General features: G+C 37.7%; 1 protein-coding gene across 1 annotated transcript; it reads left to right on the forward strand.

The window, feature by feature from the left end:
• The first annotated feature begins 20,085 nt into the window (after positions 1–20,085).
• On the forward strand, positions 20,086–20,661 carry LOC149264439 (antimicrobial ginkbilobin-2-like protein). The gene is made up of 2 exons (XM_089398969.1): positions 20,086–20,367; positions 20,425–20,661. The coding sequence occupies exons 1-2, from the start codon at positions 20,086–20,088 to the stop codon at positions 20,659–20,661; spliced, it is 519 nt and encodes a 172-aa protein (XP_089255095.1).
• Positions 20,662–22,059: the final 1,398 nt, after the last annotated feature.

The raw sequence follows: 22,059 nt of genomic DNA on the forward strand, positions 1-22,059 counted from the left end.
TTAAGTTCCCTTCATGAGTCTGACTTGACTAGAGAGCAAGCCGACTTGGTGGAGGAGGCAAAAAAATACACTTTTTAACTCAAAAATAATTTTTGTCTTGGATAGAATGAGCCTAATTTATTGGGAAACAAACGTAGAAGATAGTTGGAAGGCATGAATATAGGATGGCGTTGGTGTAATTGGATGACGCTACTGCTGTTATTTAATGTAATTTCAATTTTAGTTTCACCTTCAGTTGTGGATCATCGGCAAATATCCGATTCCTTAATTTACGGTCTGTGCAATACGAACAAATACAGCAGTGGTAGTGAATACTAGAGGAATCTGAAGAGGCTACTGCAATCTCTGGTGGACGGCGCTGCCCACAGTGGCGGATTGGCCACACATACATATGGCGGAGTTCAGGGGCTTGTGCAATGCAGGCCCGACGTCTCTCACCATGACTGCCAAAGCTGTTCCGCTGCAGAGTCAGAGAGCGCTTTTCAAGGCTGCCCCAACGCCATAAGCGCTCTTGTTCAGTTCGAATTCAGCTTCATTCGCTATGAGAATTACACTTTCGCCTCTGCTCTCGATACCAGCTTTGCCTATGCTCTTCAGTGTGCGAAGAGCAGCCATAATATTCATGCTTTCAATCACACTCTCGCCAACCTCATCGTATCTCTCGCGCGGAAAGCTCCGTTACACGTCAATAGATTCGCCACCGGAGCACGGGTGGTGAAACATTCTTCTGTCACCGTTTATGGATTACAAATGTGCTTCACAACACTTGCAGCCCCCGACTGCCGTACCTGTCTGAGAAAAGCGATTGCAGTGTTGAATAAGTGTTGTTCTTCGCAGATGGGAGCTCAAGTTTATGTGGGCAGTTGCTCTGTACGATTCGAGATATATCCCATTTAGACTCCATGATTTCCCTACCTTTAAAGTTCAGAGGCAGGCTGGAATGCTGATACAAATAAATATTGTATTCTTTACTATATATTTTGCGCTCTCTACTTTTTCTCAAAATAGACATGAACCTATGCCAGGCCTTTTCTTTATTATATTTTCTCTGCTTTGTACTTTTTCTTAAAATAAAATATACATGAATGATGCCATATTTTAAAGGATGGCTTCACGTATTTTTTTCCGCAATAATGAAGAAATCTGAAATCTCATATCATTAGAGTTTTAGTTTTACGTATTTTTTTCCGCAATAATGAAGAAATCTGAAATCTCATATCATTAGAGTTTTAGTTTTGTTTGGACTCACTGTTCTAGTTAATCTGTGTCAGTTTTCAAATATTATATTGTAGGATTATGTTCAACTACATTTTAATCCTATGAACTTAAAAGAAAATGTAAACAGTCTCCAGCTTGAGCGCAACTTATATTCCAATAATTTCTGTCTTCCCTAATTTTTACCTATCTTCGATGTCGATATATATATCAACTTGTATTTACAAGTAGCAAAACCAATAAATTAAATTACATTTTTTATAAAGCTAATTTTGATACACTTTTCGTATCTCCACAATAAAAGAGAACTAAATCCAAATTAATAAATTAGATATTTTTTAATAAAAAACATTACATATTTTACAATATTCCTATTTTAGTAATAAAATAAGTGATATAACATATTATTTATTTTTTTATTTTTTTATTTTTTTTTTTTTTGTGTTTTTTACATAGATTTTGTAAAGAGGTTTATGAGAGAGAGTTATATTAAAAGAAGCTACTTAAATAAATTAATTGAAATTTGAGAATTTTGCTTAGGGAAGGTAGGTTTGGATAAAAATTGAGAAGATGATTGACATATGTATACACTAGTATGAATCTATTTTCTAGCAAGTGTGGAGAGGTATTTAGAAAATTTCAGAATTTTGCTCAGGGAAGGTAGGTTTGGACAAAAATTGAGAAGATGATTGACATATGTATACACTAGTATGAATCTATTTTCTAGCAAGTGTGGAGAGGTATTTAGAAATCAAATCTTTTGAGGTTTAAATTTCTTTAAAGTAAGTTTGAAATTTGTAAAATGTTTTGTAAAAAGAAAAATTTGTTTTCTTTTGCCACTTGATATATATATATGGTTAAGGTGGATATACACTAGCTCTTTATTTCTTTCTATATATAAATGATGTGTAATTTTTCATTGTTAAGTCACGTTTTTTTAATGTATAAATGAATTCAACCCCTTAAAAATTCCTTTAAACATTTTGAACTAGTAAACTACATAACTTAAACTTGGGATTCCAAAAAATCTTCGCTACCTTTTATGTTGGACATAATGGTGTTATCAATAACAATGAATGCCATGTCAAAAGGTAACTCAAAAGGATAAGATTGTTGAGTATGGTAGTTCAATGACTCGAAACACATCATTAACTCATAACAACATAAATGAATGTTTATTAAGTTGTTATTGAAGATATGTTGTTTTAATTGAAGATGTGTGGTTTGAATAAATCCATAGACTGTATGGTTGGATAGTCCTCTCAACAGTATATCATACTTGGCAAAACTCTTCATGGATGAGAAGATATGTCAGTTTTAAAGATATGTTAGTTTGATCCAGGCATGCAGTGAGGAGCGGATTAGCAAAACTCTTCATGGATGGGAAGATATGTCAGTTTTAAAGATATGTTAGTTTGATCAAGGCATGCAGTGAGGAGCGGATTTAAAAACTTGGAGCGGATTTATGGCATAAAATATGGGAATTTGCCGTTCCAATCCTTCACGCCATTGGAACAGTCCTCATCTTCGTTGGATTCCTCTTATGCTTCTTGAGGCCCAGCTTTTTGGGTGTTGGGATCGGTTTACAATGTGTTTGAGGCATATAATGCGGGATCCTATGTTCAACTTCAGGTCTGCAGAAAGGAGTGTATCTCTCATTCTTGATTGGCAAAATTCTCTTTCGTATCAGCACCATTGTTCACAGCGAAAGGCCTTCACCCAATGTGGAAAACACATGGCTTGACATCCTAGCTGGGGTATAGTGGTATTGCAGTCAGAGAGAGGACGACCGTGGAAATAGGGAGCACTGAGCACATATGTGCAGCGTATCACGTATTCTGTGCATCGAGCATCGTTATATCGGTGGAGGGGCGTGGAAAAAAGCATTTAAAAACTCGGTTTTGTAATGGTATTACCCGCGGTGGTATGGGAAGAGCATATAACAATGGAAAAACGCAGTGGAGAGGGGGGTCACGTATTGCAGCATACCATAGGAGTTGATGTCGCTGAACCGGTGGTATCGAATACCACTACCACCATTCTAATACGTGTATGGAGTCAATTGTAATTCCGTTGAACCAGAGCGTAGTGTGTAGGATGGGTCGAGAGGCAGTGTGGAGTGGGAATGTTGAATGCAGCGTTAAACAAACTGTAGAAGGAAACGTTCAATAAGTATAACGTATACCACTGTGGACCGAAGCCAACAGTGAAGGCCGAGACCAATAATGCAGGTATAACGTATAGAAAGACATGGTATTAGAATTTGCACCAGATGTTGCAAAGAAAATGACGTAAGGCAATAGATAACATATAACACTATGTAAGGCAATTGATAGCAATCAATAGCATATAACACTAATTAATGCTTCTAGCATATCACACTAATTAATGTTTCTTTGACAACTATTGAAAGACAAAAAAAGAGATTAAAAAAAGGAAAGAACCATGCTATAATGAAAACAAATTAATGCTTCTTTGACAAGTGTTGAAAGAGGAAAAAAAGATCAAGAAAAGGCAAAGGACCATGCTATAATGAAAACAAATTAATGATTCTTTGTCCCCTGTTGAAAGACAAAAAACAAAGATAAAGAAAAGGCAAGGACCATGGCAAGAGCTAACCAGCTTCCTATCGGGCATTTAATGCACCCGATAGCGGCCTCACCATACACACATGCCCATACCATGCATCATTTCTCAGGGAGCTCGACGACAATTTTTTCAAGAACGGGTGACCCACCACCTTTGGCAACCAACACCTGCGCAATTTCAAATGATCCCTCGCGCCAAACATTCATTTGCTCCATTTGCACAACCGGAACAAGTCCTCTGCAACCCTCTCGAGCATTCGTTTCTCCTGCTCACGGTGCTCGCTCACCTCGCAGGTCCGCTCGCGGTGTTGAATCCCGACAGGCTGTGCCCTAGGCGTAAGGTAAACTATACTCTGTGAACAAAGACATCCACCATTTTGGCGGCCACCCGAAAGGCCCATGCATACAAATCCCACCCCGTGCTGCTATAAATTATCTGCATTGGCAGCTCCTAGCGTCTGGCGGAACATATACATTCAAGGTCTCCATTTGGGCGCAGGTTCGAGCGACGCTGAAGGTGTTTTCCCATTACATCGTAATCAGTTACCAGATTTATAATGAACCACTTAGCCATTCAGACATCTTCAATAGTTTTTAGGACGTGGTTTAATGGTTAATAGTTAAGTAGGGAGGTCTAATCTCAAAGAAAATTATATATATCTGAAAATTGCTCCAAACGCAGTCCAATCTCAAGCAAACTTATATATATCTGAAAACTGCTCCAAACACAATTTTTTTTGTTGAAAAAAATACAATAAACCACCGCCATTACAATTGCAAACTCAAGCTCCTACATCCAGTGTGCTTGATTTTGTACTACCCACTTAGCCATGGAGGCCATGAAAATCAGATAATCCTAAACCACTGCCATTGCAAGCTTCTTGCATCCACTGTGCCTGCCTGTGCACTTTGCCAGGTGCATAGTTTATTTGGGCTTTTCATTGGGGTGAGATTTTGAGTACAAATATATCCAATTCTGTGAGAGGAATTTGGTGCACATTAATTTTCACATGCTTGCTAGGAAGGATGACCACATAAAAATGCAAGGGCGCCAACTGGTGGAGCATTGATGTAAGTAGTAGGCTCAGACTGCCTGAAGTATGTTACCACATTTGCTTTATCCTCCTTTTCAACTGAAAACATTTTCCAATGCTCCTTTGGTGTGGTGCCATTGCTTTCTGCAATAAATGAATTATACCTTGCTATTTTAGCAACAAAAAATATAATTTCAAGTGAATCTCATTTTCATGTCAGATCAACAACCTTTTTCTCGAACCTCTTGTTCTTACTTGTTGAAAGAAAACTGTGTTTTTTGTTATCAACCTTGAATATTTCTTTCATGTCTTCTCTTGCATTATTATGGCGATCTGGGCTATGTCAAATGAAGTGACCAGATTGTCATAAGATTAGGCTAGTAATGCAAGCAAGGCGATGACTGCATGTACATTTTGAATTGGTGCCTCAACAAGTGCTAGCATCTCTAACAATTTTTTGAAGTGATTGATGTTGTTGGCCACATCTTATTTTGTCATCTTTATTTGTGAAAACTTCCTCAGCTATATCTTAGGATGACAACTTGATATAAATAAATGTTAAACAGCTTGAATTTCAATTGATTGTTGTGTTTGGCTACATATTAGGAGCCTCCTCTTTATTTGGTGAAGTTCCCTCAGACAAATCTCACAGTTACAGCATTATTTTCACACACATGTGCCCCATTTTTCTTTTGGTTTTTTGGCACTGCTGATATGAGTCATTTGATCATTAATGCTCAAAATGCTACAAGTAAGAGTCATGTGATTATTAGTTTCCCATTTGTTGATTCGTGCAGTTCATATGGTATGTTTGACTTCATCTTCTTCCAGAACGCTAAATGATCTTGTTCAATAATGGAATTCCCATTTGCAGCTTCCAAATGAAATCCCATGCTGTTAAATTTTACAACCAGATCTGTTTTAGACAAAGAAGAAAGTCAAGCTAGCTACAACCATGGTTCTGGTGTACTTTGAGACTTCTAATTTGCATGGGTGTTTGTTGTATTGCTTGTTCTTTTTAAAATAGGTAACCAACCTGAAAATTAAAGTCTAGCCTTCCTTATCAACAGACCATTAGCTTTGGTATCAAATATTGGAAAAAATTCGAGTGATCAAAAAGAGATATTGAACTTGTGTTCGCAACACTAGAGTGCTCAGCAATTGGAATCAAATTTATTGCTTAAGGCATGAATGTACAACAAATAAAAGACATACCATCCACTGAAATATTTTAATTTTATCAGAAAGAATGATGTATTCACAGTGGAAAAATATTAGAGAGTAAAATATACAATAGAGAATTGCAGTGCTTGGGAAATAAAATGCATGAGTCAACCTTACATTATCTGGAATTCTCCCACACTTACAGAGTGTGACTACAATTTATCTATTCAAGTTGTTGCCTGATTATCATGTTGTCTTCTCTATTGCATTCTCCTCTGTCTGTTTTTTTATGATAGTTTTTGTTGCCTCATTATATTTTTTTTTTTATTATTTAATTAAATATATTCAATACTTCTCTATAGATAAAGGCTAAATTGATGTTTTCTTCCTAAAGGGCTATTCATAAAGCAAGGGTTAGTTAACCTTCCTAAAGTACTATTCAGCTGTCCTTACATAGACAGTAAGACAAAACCTTGCTTTCTAGGAGATGCAGGTCCAGAGGATATGTGAAGGTTAACAAAAAATCTAACATTCAGTATATTTATCTTGCATGTTTTAGTTGATGTATTTCCTACATTTGCTATCCCTGATAAACATTATTAGTTGTTTGCCTCTTGTTAGAAAGGGGTAATTCAGGGATAATTGCTGCACAAGGCCTTGGGCTAACTTGGAATGTGTGTTACTCAATTTAAAATTTTGTTATTGTTAACTCAATGTAGCTTAGTGTTACTACCGCCTGATTCAAGAAAAAAACGAAGTTGGATAAATAAGCTTAGAGTGTATTGTCTGAAGATCCAAGGCCCAAATTATTTGTTGAAGCCTGAATTTTATATTACCATGTATTGATTGAAAATCTAGAAATATATGGTAGTATTTTTTTCCTTGAGCTTTACTGTGTTATCAAAAAGCCCTATTTCGTTTCAACTTGTATGGATGTCTGGGGCTTGGCATGGTTTTTTGGCTGGATGTTTACACAGCAACGGTGTGAAGGCAAAACACTCTTCTACTTTATATTTGTTGTAACTTGTTTTATGGTGCATCTATAGGCTGCAATAGTCAGTGCACAAAAAATCTGGAAGCAAGTCAATTATTTACACAGCAGAAACTTGAACAACACAGACGATGCCATAATGCCACTACACAACATATTCCCAAGAGCCAGTAAGACATGTTTCCTTTATAATTTATGGCAAATTATACTTTACGAACTATTGAAACTGTAGAAAACTTTGGAACGTTAAGAAGGAATTCCACAGTTAAATAAGCCACCTTTGATGCAATACATGAGCTTCCAGCGTTGGTTGGTAGTTTGACTTCTATTAATCCTCCAGAAAAAACACCTTCGATGCTATTTCTGAGCTTCCAGTGGTGGTTGGCAGTTTGACTTCTATATTATCATTCTCCAGCAAATGTGAATCAGTGATTCAGACCTTGATTGCATGTTGACCCATTTAAATTCCCAAATAAAAATGTATTACAAATCCTGGCATTCCAAATTAACTTAGGCATTTTTTACGAAGGTACCATGCGGTGATTGTGAATCCAACCTCCACTTCAACCACTTATTCCTTTGTGAGGTCCCAACATGAATCCTAGACTGTTTCTCTTTTCCAAGGTAATGGTTATCAGAGTCTAGTGACTATCAGTAATACAAAGTGTTGGAGTTGATATTATTCCCTTGAGAGGTCCCGGCATGAATCCTGGACCATTTATCTTCCTCCATGGTAATGATTATCAGACATGTGGATTGTCAACTGAATAGTAAAGTTTACAAATCACAATTGTTGACAGAATGTAATCCAATTCAAAACGTGATGCAAGCCCTGGAAGTGTTTTACAAAACCAGAATTGTATACAGGGTATGATCTCTATTGTCCGACATCTTTCGGGTTCTGTATCTATGTTGCTAGTGAATCCCATGTGGAACGAACTCCACGGCGTGAATTCCATAACATAAATGCATGTCAGCTTCAAATAAAGCTTTATTTTTTACAGAACCTGCCTACCGCATCCATATTCTTTCGTGCTGAGAGGGGGGGGCCTATTCATGTGGCGTTCGCAGTACTTTTGGTCCGGAACGACGTCTCTGGAGCAATTCCATTTCTTACCGTCTATTGTCCGACATCTTTCGGGTTCTCTATCCATGTTGCTAGCGAATCCCATGTGGAACGAACTCCACGGCGTGAATGCCATAACATAAAATGCCTGCCAGCTTCAAATAAAGATTTATTTTTTACAGAACCTACCTATCGCATCCATATTCTTTCGTGTCGAGGGGGGGGGGGGCTATTCATGTGGCGTTCGCAGTACTTTTGGTCTGGAACGACGTCTCTGGAGCAATGCCATTTCTTACCGTCTATTGTCCGACATCTTCCGGGTTCTGTATCCATGTTGCAAGCGAATCCCATGTGGAATGAACTCCACGACACGAATGCCATAACATAAAATGCCTATCAGCTTCAAATAAAGCTTTATTTTTTACAGAACCTAGCTATAATAAACTTGACTATTGCACTTAGGGGTGGGGGAGGAAGATGATGACGAGGAGGAAGCTGGGGAGATCTTTGGCGAAGAGAAAACAAACTTTTATGAATAGGAATGATAATCTCAGGCGGCACGGGGACATAGGCCATCATGTACTTGAAAATCAAACTCCTGGTGTTCCAGTTCCTGCCACTGCACTGGACTGAGGGGAGGACGTACTGTTGTTCTGAAAACATGCATTCCTAGTCCCGCTTCCATTATAATAAACTTGACTATTGCACTTAGGGGTGGGGGAGGAAGATGATGACGAGGAGGAAGCTGAGGAGATCTTTGGCGAAGAGAAAACAAACTTTTCTGAATAGGAACGATAATCTCAGGCGGCACGGGGACACAAGCCATCATGTACTTGAAAATCAAACGCCTGGCCTTCCAGTTCCTGCCACTGCACTGGACTGAAGGGAGGACGTACTGCTGTTCTGACAACATGCATTCCTAGTCCCGCTTCCATTCCGTCCGTGTGCCTTCCCCTTGCCATTGATCTAACGCTTGAAGTTTGTGTAATCGTCTAACATCTAATCGTATGGTGCACAAAATGACACGTAGGCAAGGAGGGGAGTTGATTTCAGAGGGAAATGCCTTACAGCGTAAATATTTTATTTTATAACATTTTATAATTAAATTTAAAAGCAAAAAAGTATGGGAAAATGTTGTAGTGGTGTAAATGTTTATAAACTTTTATATGTGAGCTCAATTAAAAAATAATAAAAAGTTAAAAGTACTTATCTAGAAAAGACGCTTTCCAACCCAATATATAGAAATATAGTAATATTTTGTAAACATTTTAATTGGGTCAAAATAAAATTAAAAAATTGATAATTATAATTATGAATAAACATTTTCCATTAATAAAATTAGTAAAACTAAAATTAAAAATATAATAAAATATAAAATTAATAAATATAATTATAATTAATAATAAAATCAACTTAAATCTATTTTAATTCTAATTCTAGATTTACTAAACGTTTAGTAAAAATCAAATCCCTTAAAACACTTGGTAATTCCCAAATTAAAATGGATTCACAACCGTAATGACCCGGTATGAAGGTTTCATCTAAAACCTAATCAACGTTGCGTGTTAGCAATTCACCATAATTAACCCAAAAGAAAAACACAATACATACGTGAATAACAATGCCATTACACCGTTACATGCTTCGGGGTTCGTGTTTCCAGCTCCAAAAACTCTCTTCTAATGTTGTGGGGCGGTGCATAATGCTGGCCTGCTCCACCAGATAACTGATATCCTTTCTTTTTTCCTGCGAAAACACCATGGTTTTGGTGCCATAAATGGAATTGAGGGCGGTCTTACATAATCACGCTTGTTTCAATTTAATAGATCACAAACACAGTTATTTCTGCTTTCTCCTTTATCTTCATGTTCACGCCCTTCCTGCTCCTGCTGCTGCTATCACTCTGAATGAAAAGCCCACTCAAACGTCACATCAGACTTCTCATCCTAACAATGTGAACATTTTATCCACACAGTTTCCATTGGGAATCCGCATTGCCAATGTTGATACCTATGCTTCTGTCTTGCAGGCATGTAACGACGTCAAATCTCTCGGCGCGAATGCCATAACATAAAATGCCTGCCAGCTTCAAATAAAGCTTTATTTTTTACAGAACCTACCTATCGCATCCATATTCTTTCGTGCCGAGAGGGGGGGGCCTATTCATGTGGCATTCGCAGTACTTTTGGTCCGGAACGACGTCTCTGGAGCAATGCCATTTCTTACCGTCTATTGTCCGACATCTTCTGGGTTCTGTATCTATGTTGCCAACGAATCCCATGTGGAACGAACTCCACGGCGCGAATGCCATAACATAAAATCCCTGTCAGCTTCAAATAAAGCTTTATTTTTTACAGAGCCTACCTATAATAAACTTGATTATTGCACTTAGGGGTGGGGGAGGAAGATGATGACGAGGAGGAAGCTGAGGAGATTTTTGGCGAACTTTTCTGAATAGGAATGATAAGCTGAGGCGGCACGGGGACACAGGCCATCATGTACTTGAAAATCAAATGCCTGGCGTTCCAGTTCCTGCCACTGCGCTGGACTGAATGGAGGACGTACTGTTGTTCTGACAACATGCATTCTTAGTCCGACTTCCGTTCCATCCCTGTCTCTTTCCCTTGCCATTGATCTGACACTTGAAATTTGTGTAATCGTCTAACATCCAATCGTATGGTGCACAAAATGACACGTAAACAAGGAGGGGAGTTGATTTCATATGGAACACCTTAAGCGTAATTAAAATATTAATATACTGATGAGGATAATAAAATTTTAATAATTATAATATCAAATTTAGTTTCTAATATTACATATAAATGTTAATAATAATTTGCTTAAACCTATATTAAAAATCAAAATATTGATGCCAAATGACAGTGACCAGCGAACTGCCTATGGATTTTTGTTCACTGCTGGCTCTCGAGAAAAACCTCAAAAGTAGAAGCTACATAATGATGTTCGCTCTCCGTTATCGAAATGTCAATACAAAACCATACTTGTGTTCTTCAATATTCTCTCTTATTTTCCATGACGAAAATATGAGTGATAAGAATTTTGGCACGCATTCAGTTTACAAATTGGAAAAGAAAATACACATTTTCGGCACTGTATTTTGATATATTCAGCGTATGCACATCAAACAGAAAGAAAAAAATTATATTGTATTGTATTTTGATATTTTCAACGTAACCACATAAAACAGTTCCAATATTATTAATGAATACCTCGCTGCTTACATGATACTGTGGGCATCACCAAACAGCGACAAACCAGTATGTTCTAATGTAATTCCTTGATATAACTACCATAACAATATCTAACCGCATTCTAAGACTGTAAAAAAAATGAGAAAATGGTGTCGCTACTTAATGTTTCTTAAAGCTTTTCCTCTTACTGCTCATTCTGCATTCTCTTTTCGCTGGCTACATGACCGAGGAGTGGTGCAACTGGATGAGTCACTGTCGTCATTCTTCGGACTTTCGTCCTCGTTTTCATACATTCAGCAATACCCACTCTGACTGAAATTCTCCACCTCTTACTCGTTCATTCTACAATCTTTTGCCAGTTTATTTTGCAATCTTTCTTCTTATGCATCTAGACGATTCACTAACCTCGTTCTTCCTTTTTTTGTCCTCATTTTCATACTTGATCTTGAAAAAGAAAGTACCCAAAGGCGATCCAAGTGCATTACTACGAGCAAAAATTTTGGTACTGAAGCATTCCCGCGAGTTGGGTGGAGCGATGCGCTGATTTTCAGAAATCTTGAACAATGTGAGAACTAGCATGTGGGCACCCCATACTGGAGATTCATAGCCAACCAGCTCCACCGGGAGCCTATCGAATATTGCTTCATAAAGAAACAAACATAGTTAACAATACGACGCACTTTTGATCAATTTCAAGGTCAGACAAGAAATGCAACCATATTGATACCTGGACCATGTTGGTTCGTGGAAAGCAAATAAACACCTGACCTGCAAGACGGAGCGATTAACACTGTTATTAAGAAACTAGTTAACGGATTCTGCGTGACATGTTATCTTGAATTTGTTCTGATTTCAGGCGGATTATAACATACGAGTGCAGATACTCACCCAGGAGCATCTGGATCCGTCATAACCTGATTATGGTTTTAAGAATTGATTAATGATATGAATTTCAATTTGACCAACAACAGATTAATAAATAAGTGTTAGCCAACATGTTGATAAAATTAGGAATTAAGCTTACGAATGCTACTGATTTGGGTTTTCTGAAGATTTGCTCCAACTCTACATCGGAAGCATCCATATAGTGATGAAAACGATTAGGACGGCTTTGCACCTCGGTAAGGGTTACTTCGTCGCCTAAGCTGATTGGTCTATTGCGAACTTTTCTGAATAGGAACGATAAGCTCAGGCGGCACGAGGACACAGGCCATCATGTACTTGAAAATCAAACGCCTGGCGTTCCAGTTCCTGCCACTACACTGGACTGAAGGGAGGACGTACTGCTGTTCTGACAACATGCATTCCTTGTCCCGCTTCCATTCCGTCCTGTCTCTTCCCCTTGCCATTGATCTAACACTTGAAATTTGTGTAGTCGTCTAACATCTAATCCTATGGTGCACAAAATGACACGTAGACAAGGAGGGGAGTTGATTTCATAGGGAAACGCCTTACGGCGTAATGAGAAACCACCAGGGCAATGCAGGTGTATATAATGTAGAGAAGGTGACAGTTCTGAAAAATAGGCATAACAGGAGGTAGTTACAAGATTAGAGAAGCTAAAAATGAAATTGGCTCTGATACCATGTGAGGTCAAGAGGTAACTCTTCAAATCAATTGTGTTTATTCATTAAGATTACATCAATTGTGTTTATTCATTAAGATTACTCATGATTATATACATGATGGAGTGACTCTTGGCTTTCACCTCTGGATAACTCTTCATTTTCCATTATTTATTATTTACATTATTTACAAGTATTTACCCAATCCCCATGATGATTAAGTGTCAACAAAATTTTTGGAACTCTTCATTTTTCATTATTTATTATTTACATTATTTACAAGTGTTCACCCAATCCCATGATTAAGTGTCAACAAAATTTTTCACTTTTCACCAATATTGTACGCCTGAAATTACCTCTCTCATTACTTCTCTCGTTACTTATGGCTGCTCATTAAGTATATTTTTGTATTCTCTATTTTTTTAAATATAACTCACTCTTGAGTCTCTATTTCAGAATTTTTATTATTTCATGCTTGCCACATATAAAAGAAGAACTACCTTTCTAATGTTTTTCATGGAGAATGAGCTACTCTATTTTTTTTCGAGTTATTGTTACAGGTTAAATCATTGATATGAGTTTGTTTTCTTACGTTTTTTTCACGTGTACGGTTTTTACGTATCATCATGGGATAGACATCATCCCTTCTATATAGGCCATGTATAAATGAAGTGTGGCCTGACCTATAGAAATTATTGAGAGTATGTTTTTTTTTCTTCCTGCAACAGTTCTATTGTTACTCTCTTATTCCTCAACAGTTTTCGGTTTTACGTAAATTTCCCTTTCATTAAATCTAGTATATTTTGTTGGATTTTGTTTTCCCTTGCTGTGTCTAACAAAGTTGTTTACATTTCCTAGCTACAAGTCGTAACATCTATATCCGTGCACAAATTTTAACTAGATTGAATGTAATTTATTTGTTTCTTAATCTCATTCATAATACTGATATGACGTTTATGCTTGTACACCAGTATGTATATAGATGTGACTAGATTATAAGTAATCGCTTGACTCTTAAATCGGTTACCCTATATCCTATGGACCTCAATTCTATCATTACCAGTGAGGCTCCTTTTAATTGATGCATCTTTTTTAAATAATTTCTCATTTGTTCAATCATATTCGAAATTATAGCCTTATTTGATTCCTTAAGCCAGAAATTCACCCACATGCTAATATGTTTCTACAACATCCATTGCATGCTCATCTTATAAAAAGATAATTTATACAATCATCTTCCAAGGGGGCCTTCTCAATATTTTTTTTGAAGTTTGACTAGTATTACCAACAGAAAGTCAGTATTCCAAAATAGGTTTTCGCAACTCAATAGAGGTACTGGGTACTATTTACTTAAACAGAAAAGCCTAATAAGTGTTTTGCAATTTAGGCTACGTTTTATAATGTATAGCTATTGCTTTATTCACCTAATTCCCTTTTCGGGCTAGCCTTAAATTAAAACTCAGAAGACAGGTAATCTCCAGCCCAACCATGGTCCGTAGCCAACGTATGACAGGGGAATTTACATTCATAAATAATGTTACTTACATACCTAAAACAATCAAGCCTTGTTAATAATAACCGTGCAACAGCTATAAGAAGTACTAACCACACTCATGTACTTCTACACTACACATTTCCATTTTAATCTGCTCGCTAGAATTATCAGAAATTTTCAATCAAATCTGAATGCAAAACCATTTTTTTCCCTTTTTTTCTAGAATACAAATATCCATCTTAAAACATTTTAATCTATTGCCTAGAATCAACATAAAATTTCGAACAAATCTGAATGCATAACTAAAAATAATTCGTCCAGAGTGACTAACTCTTCTACCCAGAATTGTGGTCTAAAAATTACTTGTGCTAGAAAACACTTTCCTCCCAATCATGAATTAGGGGAATTGTTGTCTAGAAATTACTTGTGCTAGAAAACACGTTCCTCCCAACCATGAATTGTTTCCCCAGTTCTCCTCTGAACTAAGATCTATTTCCCATGAAAAGGTATTTTTAAACCTTTATTTCCCTAGCATATCTTTCCTAAGGGCACCCCTCTTTTTAAGGTCTACCAACCATTCAACCTAGGATTTTTTTCTTTTTTTTTTCTTTTCAATTCCACCATTTTCTCCCATGACGCTTTACCCCACTCTTTTCTCAATGTTTTCCTCCCTGAGTGATTTAATATATTTTCGCTCCCATCATATTAAATATTGCTAATCAACCCCTAGGGATCTTGAGGAGTGATTTAATGGAAAATTGTCTTGATCTTATCTGTCATCCTTGGTTTTTGAATTTTAGAAATAATCTCTTTAACTCCCGTGTTTCTTTCCCAAGTAATTTTCAGTTTTCTTTTTTATTCATAAAAATGATTTATTACATCATCATAATTTATTTCAAATAGATTTCGCTATGGTTTTTTATCCATCACAACTAAAAATTGTTCAATCTAAAAACGAAATATATTTACATAAAAATAGAGGGGTATCACTTTTTCCCCCTCTTTAGACTAACACTGTCTTCAGTGTTTAAGAGTGATCTACTTCATTCCCGAACAATGTTAGATACACCTCTTTCATCGTATTCTCCCACTCTCAAGTAGCCTCCTCAGGTGTAAAGTGCCTCCACTGCACTTTAACCTGAGCGACAACTTGATTTCAGAGAAAGATCTCTTTCCAATCTAGAATGTGGATTGGTTCTGGCACAAAATATTCTTCACGTTCCACCTATATCAAATTCCAATCAATCACGTGAGAATTATCATGGGTATATTTCTTTAATAGAGAAGCATGAAAAACATTGTGAACTTTAATATGGTGGGGCAAAGCCAATTGATATGCCCTTGGACTAACCTTGTCAAAGATTTCAAAAGGCTCACAGAAGCCCAAGTTCCTAAGTTCCTAATGTACTCTTTCTTGGTTTTACTCTTAAGTAAACATGTTCTCCAATTTTAAATTCTTTATGAATTCTCTTCTTGTTTGTGTAACGTATTTTCCTGTCTTATGTTGTTTTGATATTCTGTCTAATCTTCCACACCACCTGTTCCATTTATTGCAAAGCGTCTGGTCCCAATATTAATCTATCTTAAACTGAGTGGTGTATGACATTTTGTGCTTTTTGAAGGTTATAAAATGTGTTTCTTTAGTCAAAGTGTCCACCACAACCATGATGGAATCATGTTGGCGCTTTGTCCTTGCTAATCCTGTAATAAAATCCATTGAAACTACTTCCCAGTTCCATTCGGGAATGGGCAGTGAGTTCAAAAATCCCACAGGGTGTTGATGTTCCACATTTACTTGTCGGCATTCCAAGCATTTTGCTAATATTTTGCCACATCCTTCTCCATGCCTGGAAAAAATAAGTTTTTCCTTAACGCTGTTATAATTTTTTGGTATCCATGATGGCTTGCATATGGTTTCTTATGATACTCATCCAATATCATTTGTTTTAGCACGACCACATTGGGAACATACAATCTATTTTGGTAGGTTAGCAAATTTTCAGAATTTTCAACATATCGTGGGATTTTCATTTGTTGTAATTTCTGCCGAATCACCAGATATCGAGGATCTTATTGCATTGAATTTTTAATTTGTTCCACAAAATATGTACTAATGCTGCTAATAGACATCCCTAATCTTATTGCATTGAATTTTTAATTTGTTCCACAAAATATGTACTAATGCTGCTAATAGACATCCCTATCAAAGAACGTGCATGTCTCCTTAGAGCATTTGCGATTTTGTATTATTTCCCTTTTATGTGTTTTATGTCAAATTAAAACTGGCTAAGCAAAGCTAGCCACCTTGCTTGTTTAGCATTTAGATCAGGTTGACTAAATAAATATTTTAGACTGATGTGATCTATTACTAAAGTAATTTTTTTCCTAATAGATAGTGTCTCCACATTTTTAGAGCATGTATCATTACTGCTAGCTCTAGATCATATTACTGCATTTTCCTAAGAACAAATAGTGAATTCCTTATTTGGATTTTTAATGTTGAACATGGGAGCCACTGTCAAAAGCTGTTTTAACTTGTGAAAACTTTCTTGGCATTTGGTTGTCCACTCAAACTTTGCTTCTTTTTTCTATAAGTAATGGGATAAGCCAATTTTGAAAATCCTTCTATAAATCTTGGATAATATCATGTGATCCATGTTGTAGCTCGTTTTTCACTATATTTTTAATTATCTAACACACGTTGGTCATTATTTTTTTTCAATTATCTAATAAATATAAAGAAAATATACCTTTGAAATAAATTATGTCTTTTTTTTCCAAAGGAAAAAGCGGTAACCTTTTATTAAAGAATTAATGAAAAATTACACTAGTAGTTGCAATGAAGCATTTCGCAATCTGCCACATGGGCTCGCTTGGTTACACAACGTTAGAAGACTAACGTGCATAAAGAAAAAGAAAAAAGAAGAGGAGAAAGCAGGAAAAAAGGGGGAAAAAACTGAATTCCGGCAGTGAGTAAAGACTCACACTTCAGGTTTTTCTCCCCTTTTTCTTTTCGACCTTACGCCACTCTCCTTGAGTGGGCTCGGTCGAAGCGATGACTAGCTGTGTTCCTGCATTCTGTGTGCCAGTTTCTTTGTCTGAGTCTGAGGTATCTGAGTGGTGATGCCATTTGTTGGCTCCCATGCTTTGATCCATGCTTTTCAACTCTGCCTGATTTTGGTGGGTCTCTACCTGTTGTGGAGTCTTGTTTTCTGATATGTTTTCCTTCTGATTCCCTGTTTCCGCTTCCTCTATGATGGTATCATCCTCTTCTGTTTCTGATTCTTCAAACTCTGGTGTCGAAGAGGCTTTCCTTTCCGCGGCTCTCTTCTTTGCAACCTCATCTATGTTCTGCCAACCTTTGGGCTTCCTTTGTTGTGGTTTGCTCTTGTTGAGGCTTTTGCATGCATTGTACAGATGACCTGTTTGTTGACATCCCCTGCACCTGAAGGCTGTATTCTCATAATCCAACGGTTGTTTCCACTGTAAGTTGTTGAAGTTCAGAATGATGCTTTCAGGTAAACCTTGGCTAAGATCTACCTCGACACATATTCTAGCAAAAGTAAAGATTCCTTTTATGTGTCTCTCGGAATCAATCTTTAACGTTCTTCCAAGGGTATTCCCTATAATTATTAAGGCCTTGGAGTGCGAGAAATGTATCGGAAGATTATGCAGCCTTACCCATACAGGCATCCTTGATACCACCATAGTATTAGCATCAAACTCTGGGAACCATGGAGTAACAAACAGTCCCACACTGCCCCAAAACCATGGCCCTTCATTGAGAACTTTTTCCGTTTCTTCTTCTTCGAGAAAGGTTACTATGAAGAAACCCTTAGAGCATAGGTGAATTTGGCAGTTTTTTGTCCAGACCGTGTGAATCCATTGGTACAATGCATCGGTTCTAGGCCAGAAACCGTTAAATCTACATATAACAACATTTTTTTGTAGATCTGAGAATATGTACTTTACCTCTGGTAAATCCAAAGAGATAGATGGGCTCTCTGGCACTTGATCCACGATATACTGTCCTGGAGGTGCATTTACAGCTATTGATTCTTTCCCCTTTGAAGGCTCTTTCCCTTTAGCCGCATCGCGGTATGAGCTTGTAGGTTTTGAGGTAGATCCTCCTCGCAAACGGTGATTGAGTATGATTTTTGAGTCCTTCGCAACCTTGTAATGCTGAAGTGTGTGTTGATCCTGCATGCAAAACCCTGAAAATAAAAGGATTTGAAATGCAGTTGCAATTCCGAGTTTGTCCTGGATCTCTTTTTTTAACTCACGAATACTCATCTGTTCCCAGATCTGCATGCAGACATGTCTTCCTTCTGTTGATCTGATGAAGATTTGCTTCAGATCCGTTGTGTCTGCCTTGTTCAAAACCCGTTTTCGGAATTGTTTTCTGGATCTGGCGAAAACCCATTTTGCTTCTGCCTGGATCTGGCCAGATCTGGTAAGTCTACCCCAGTTCTGCAAAGTTTGGCCCGATCTAGTATGCCATTTCCCAGATCGGGTCTACTATTGGGGCTATCGCTCGTTTGCATGACATAGTCTTCGAGCCCTCTGTTGAAAAGCTGCATCGAGGTGGTAAGAGCCCAGATCTGCGCTGCAGAGCTCATAGGGGCCTCAGAACACCGCGAAACCAGGTCCCTGCTCCCATCCCATACTTGATCTGCGGCTTTGCCATTTGAAATCCACCCTAGGTCTGCAGATCGAAACCACGGCATACCAAAACGGGTCGTGGGAGCTGGCATGCGCCTCTTTTCTCCATAGCCGCAGACATATTTGCCATTCCTGTGCAGAGCGTTCTCGTATGCTGGCGTATCAAGACGAGACAGGGTAAGGGCCGTTTGTTTTGGAGTAAAAAACTCCGTACAAGAGATTTTCGGTGCCGCCGTGAGGTAAACTATCTACACCCTGAAGGAGGATAGGCGCACCGGTCTCAGTTTGCTATGGTTCAATTCATAGAAAAACTTTTCATCAGCAAATCCGATCCGATCCAGGACCCATGTATGGCATCGATCTCGGAGTGCGACCAGGCATCTAGCCGATCCAAGGCGGATCAGATCTTTTGGGACTGCGACGGCGCTGAGATTGTCTTCTGAAACCCTAAGTGCATGAAACGCCTCCATCCCTCCGATCCCTCTCCTCCCGAAATAAATTATGTCAAAGATGACACTCCATCTTTTTCACAATTTTCAAATGAAAATATAAAAGTGAATATATTGAAATTAATTTTGAAAATTTTGAAATTATTAAAGTATATATAAATTCCCATCATCATCGAGAATTAGGTTTTCAAATAAATTCCTTTAACGCGTGTTCTCGCCGGCACTAGACTTGGCCTTTCTGTGGCTTCATTGCATCCTCCATCTATAAAATCCTTCCTTCTCTTCTCTCCTAATATTCACTGAAAATCGCTTTGGCTTTGTATGTGCATCGACTCCTCCATTCCTTTGTTTGTACATTACTTCATTCATTCCTTGTCCCCTCTAAAGATTACAATTTCGTACCCCCTCCTCTCTCCCTAATCCCTCTCAATTCCGCAACATCATAACATTTTGTTTGCCTTCATAACGCAGAAGATGGAAGGCAGCATAGGATGGCGGTGGTGTTGGATGCCATTATTGTTATTCGCACTGCAGCGTAATGTACTTTCGATCTCAGCTGTCGATGGGCAATCCGATCCTTTTATTTACGGTCTCTGCAACGTAAATAAATACAGCAATGGCAGTAAATACGAGAGCACGTCAATATGGTATTGCAATCCCTCGTGAAAGCCGCCGCCCACAACGGCGGATTGGCAACATATACTTATGGTGGAGTCTACGGTCTTCTGCAATGCAGGCCCGACGTCTCTCACCACGACTGCCAAAGCTGTTCCGCTGCAGCCTCACAACTGCTGCGCTGCAGCCTCACAACTGCCTATCAAACTGCCATAGGCGCTCGTGTTCAGTTGGAATTCTGCTTCATTCGCTATGGGAATTACAGTTTCCCCTCTGATCTCGATACCAACGTTTCCTACGCTCTTGAGAATGTTAAGAGCAGCCATGATATTGAAGCTTTCAATTACACTGTCGCGAATCTCATGTAGACTCTGGCAGGCGAAGCTCCCTTAAACGTGAATAGATTCGCCACCGGAGCATGGGTGGTGAATTCTTCTGTGACCGTTTATGGATTAGAAATGTGCTTGACAACTCTTACAGCGCCCGACTGCGGGGTGTGTCTGAGAGAAGCTATTAGAGCTATGGATGAGTGTTGTTCTTCGCAGATCGGAGCTCAATTGTATCTTGGCAGTTGTTCTGTACGCTTCGAGATTTCTCCCTTTTAGACCCATCCCTCTCTCTGCGTAGAAGGGGCAGGGAGGCTGATTGACATAAATAGATATGGACCATAGATATGGACCATATTGTACTAGTCTCTTATTTTTCTGGAATTCGAAAAAAAAAATGCTAATTTTTTGTTATTTAAAATTGGTTTTTGATTGCTTATATAAATTTAGGACTCTCAAAAACCCTCCCTATTATATATAAATTTAGGACTCTCAAAAACCCTATTATAAATAACACTAAAGAAAACCAGAAATAAATCACCTAAAATGTCAATGTAGCAAAATCTGAAATTCAGCAAATCAACCTTCTCAACGTAACAGATAACCGATGTAAACATTAAGATCTGGAAATTAGCAACTGGGCATAAAATCAAAGCATAAGGAATTACAAAGGTCCTATCGTAAACCTAATTAACAAATAACACTCCAGCACCTACCGACTGAAGGGGGCCCTCCTTCACCAATCATGGCTCATAAAGCTTACTCACAAATTAAAGCTTCATATGATACAAATTTGCATGCTTTATTAAAAACATGGTGCAACAATAATCTGGTTGCGTCTTGGTTCTTCTTTGCCTAACTTACTCTTTCAACCTTTTCTTTGCCCATACATTTATACAAGAAAAGAGCAAGGGGCCAATTGGAAGTAATTCTTCCAAATTTACAAAATATTATGTTGGTTGTTTTTGAAATATTTTAGTTAGAAAATAGGTTAAGATATGATTACATTGGATCAATATATTATGAAATTGTATGAGGATAGGTTGGAGCTATTTCATTTGATAAGTAGTTGTTTTATTATGTCAATTAATGTAACAAGAAAGATGTTCGTATGAGGATAGGTTGGAGCTATTTCATTTGATAAGTACTTGTTTTATTATGTCAATTACTGTAATAAGAAAGATGTTCATGAAAGAACTATTAGTAGCACCCATTCTATTGAACTTTTTGGAGAAACCATTCACATGACACTTAATTGGCGATGTTTTGACGAAAACCTATGCAACAAGAAAGATGTCCCTGAAAGAAGAATTGTAAGTAGCACCCATTCCTTGAACTTTTTGGAGAAACCTGAAAGAAGAACTGTAAGTAGCACCCATTCCTTGAACTTTTTGGAAAAGCCACTCACATGACACTTAATTGGGGATGTTTTGACAAAAACCCATGTCTTGTATTTCCAATATTTATATTTGTTTATGTGAAATCCAAAGATGGTCACCGAATTATGCTTGCCCAATTATGCAAGGGGTGAGTTGTTTCAACTATAGATCATAAGCTCAAGCCTAATCGAGTAGACCTAAGTATGAGTTAGGTAAAAAAAAAAACCATATCATCATCCTTAGGAACAAAATCTATGTTCTGAAATTCCTCTTGGAGTTATGTAAATATGCCAACCAT

Source organism: Pinus tabuliformis, chromosome 6, assembly GCF_031772625.1.
Source record: "Pinus tabuliformis cultivar Carrire ecotype Pingquan chromosome 6, CPIR1, whole genome shotgun sequence".
Classification (NCBI taxonomy): domain Eukaryota; kingdom Viridiplantae; phylum Streptophyta; class Pinopsida; order Pinales; family Pinaceae; genus Pinus; species Pinus tabuliformis.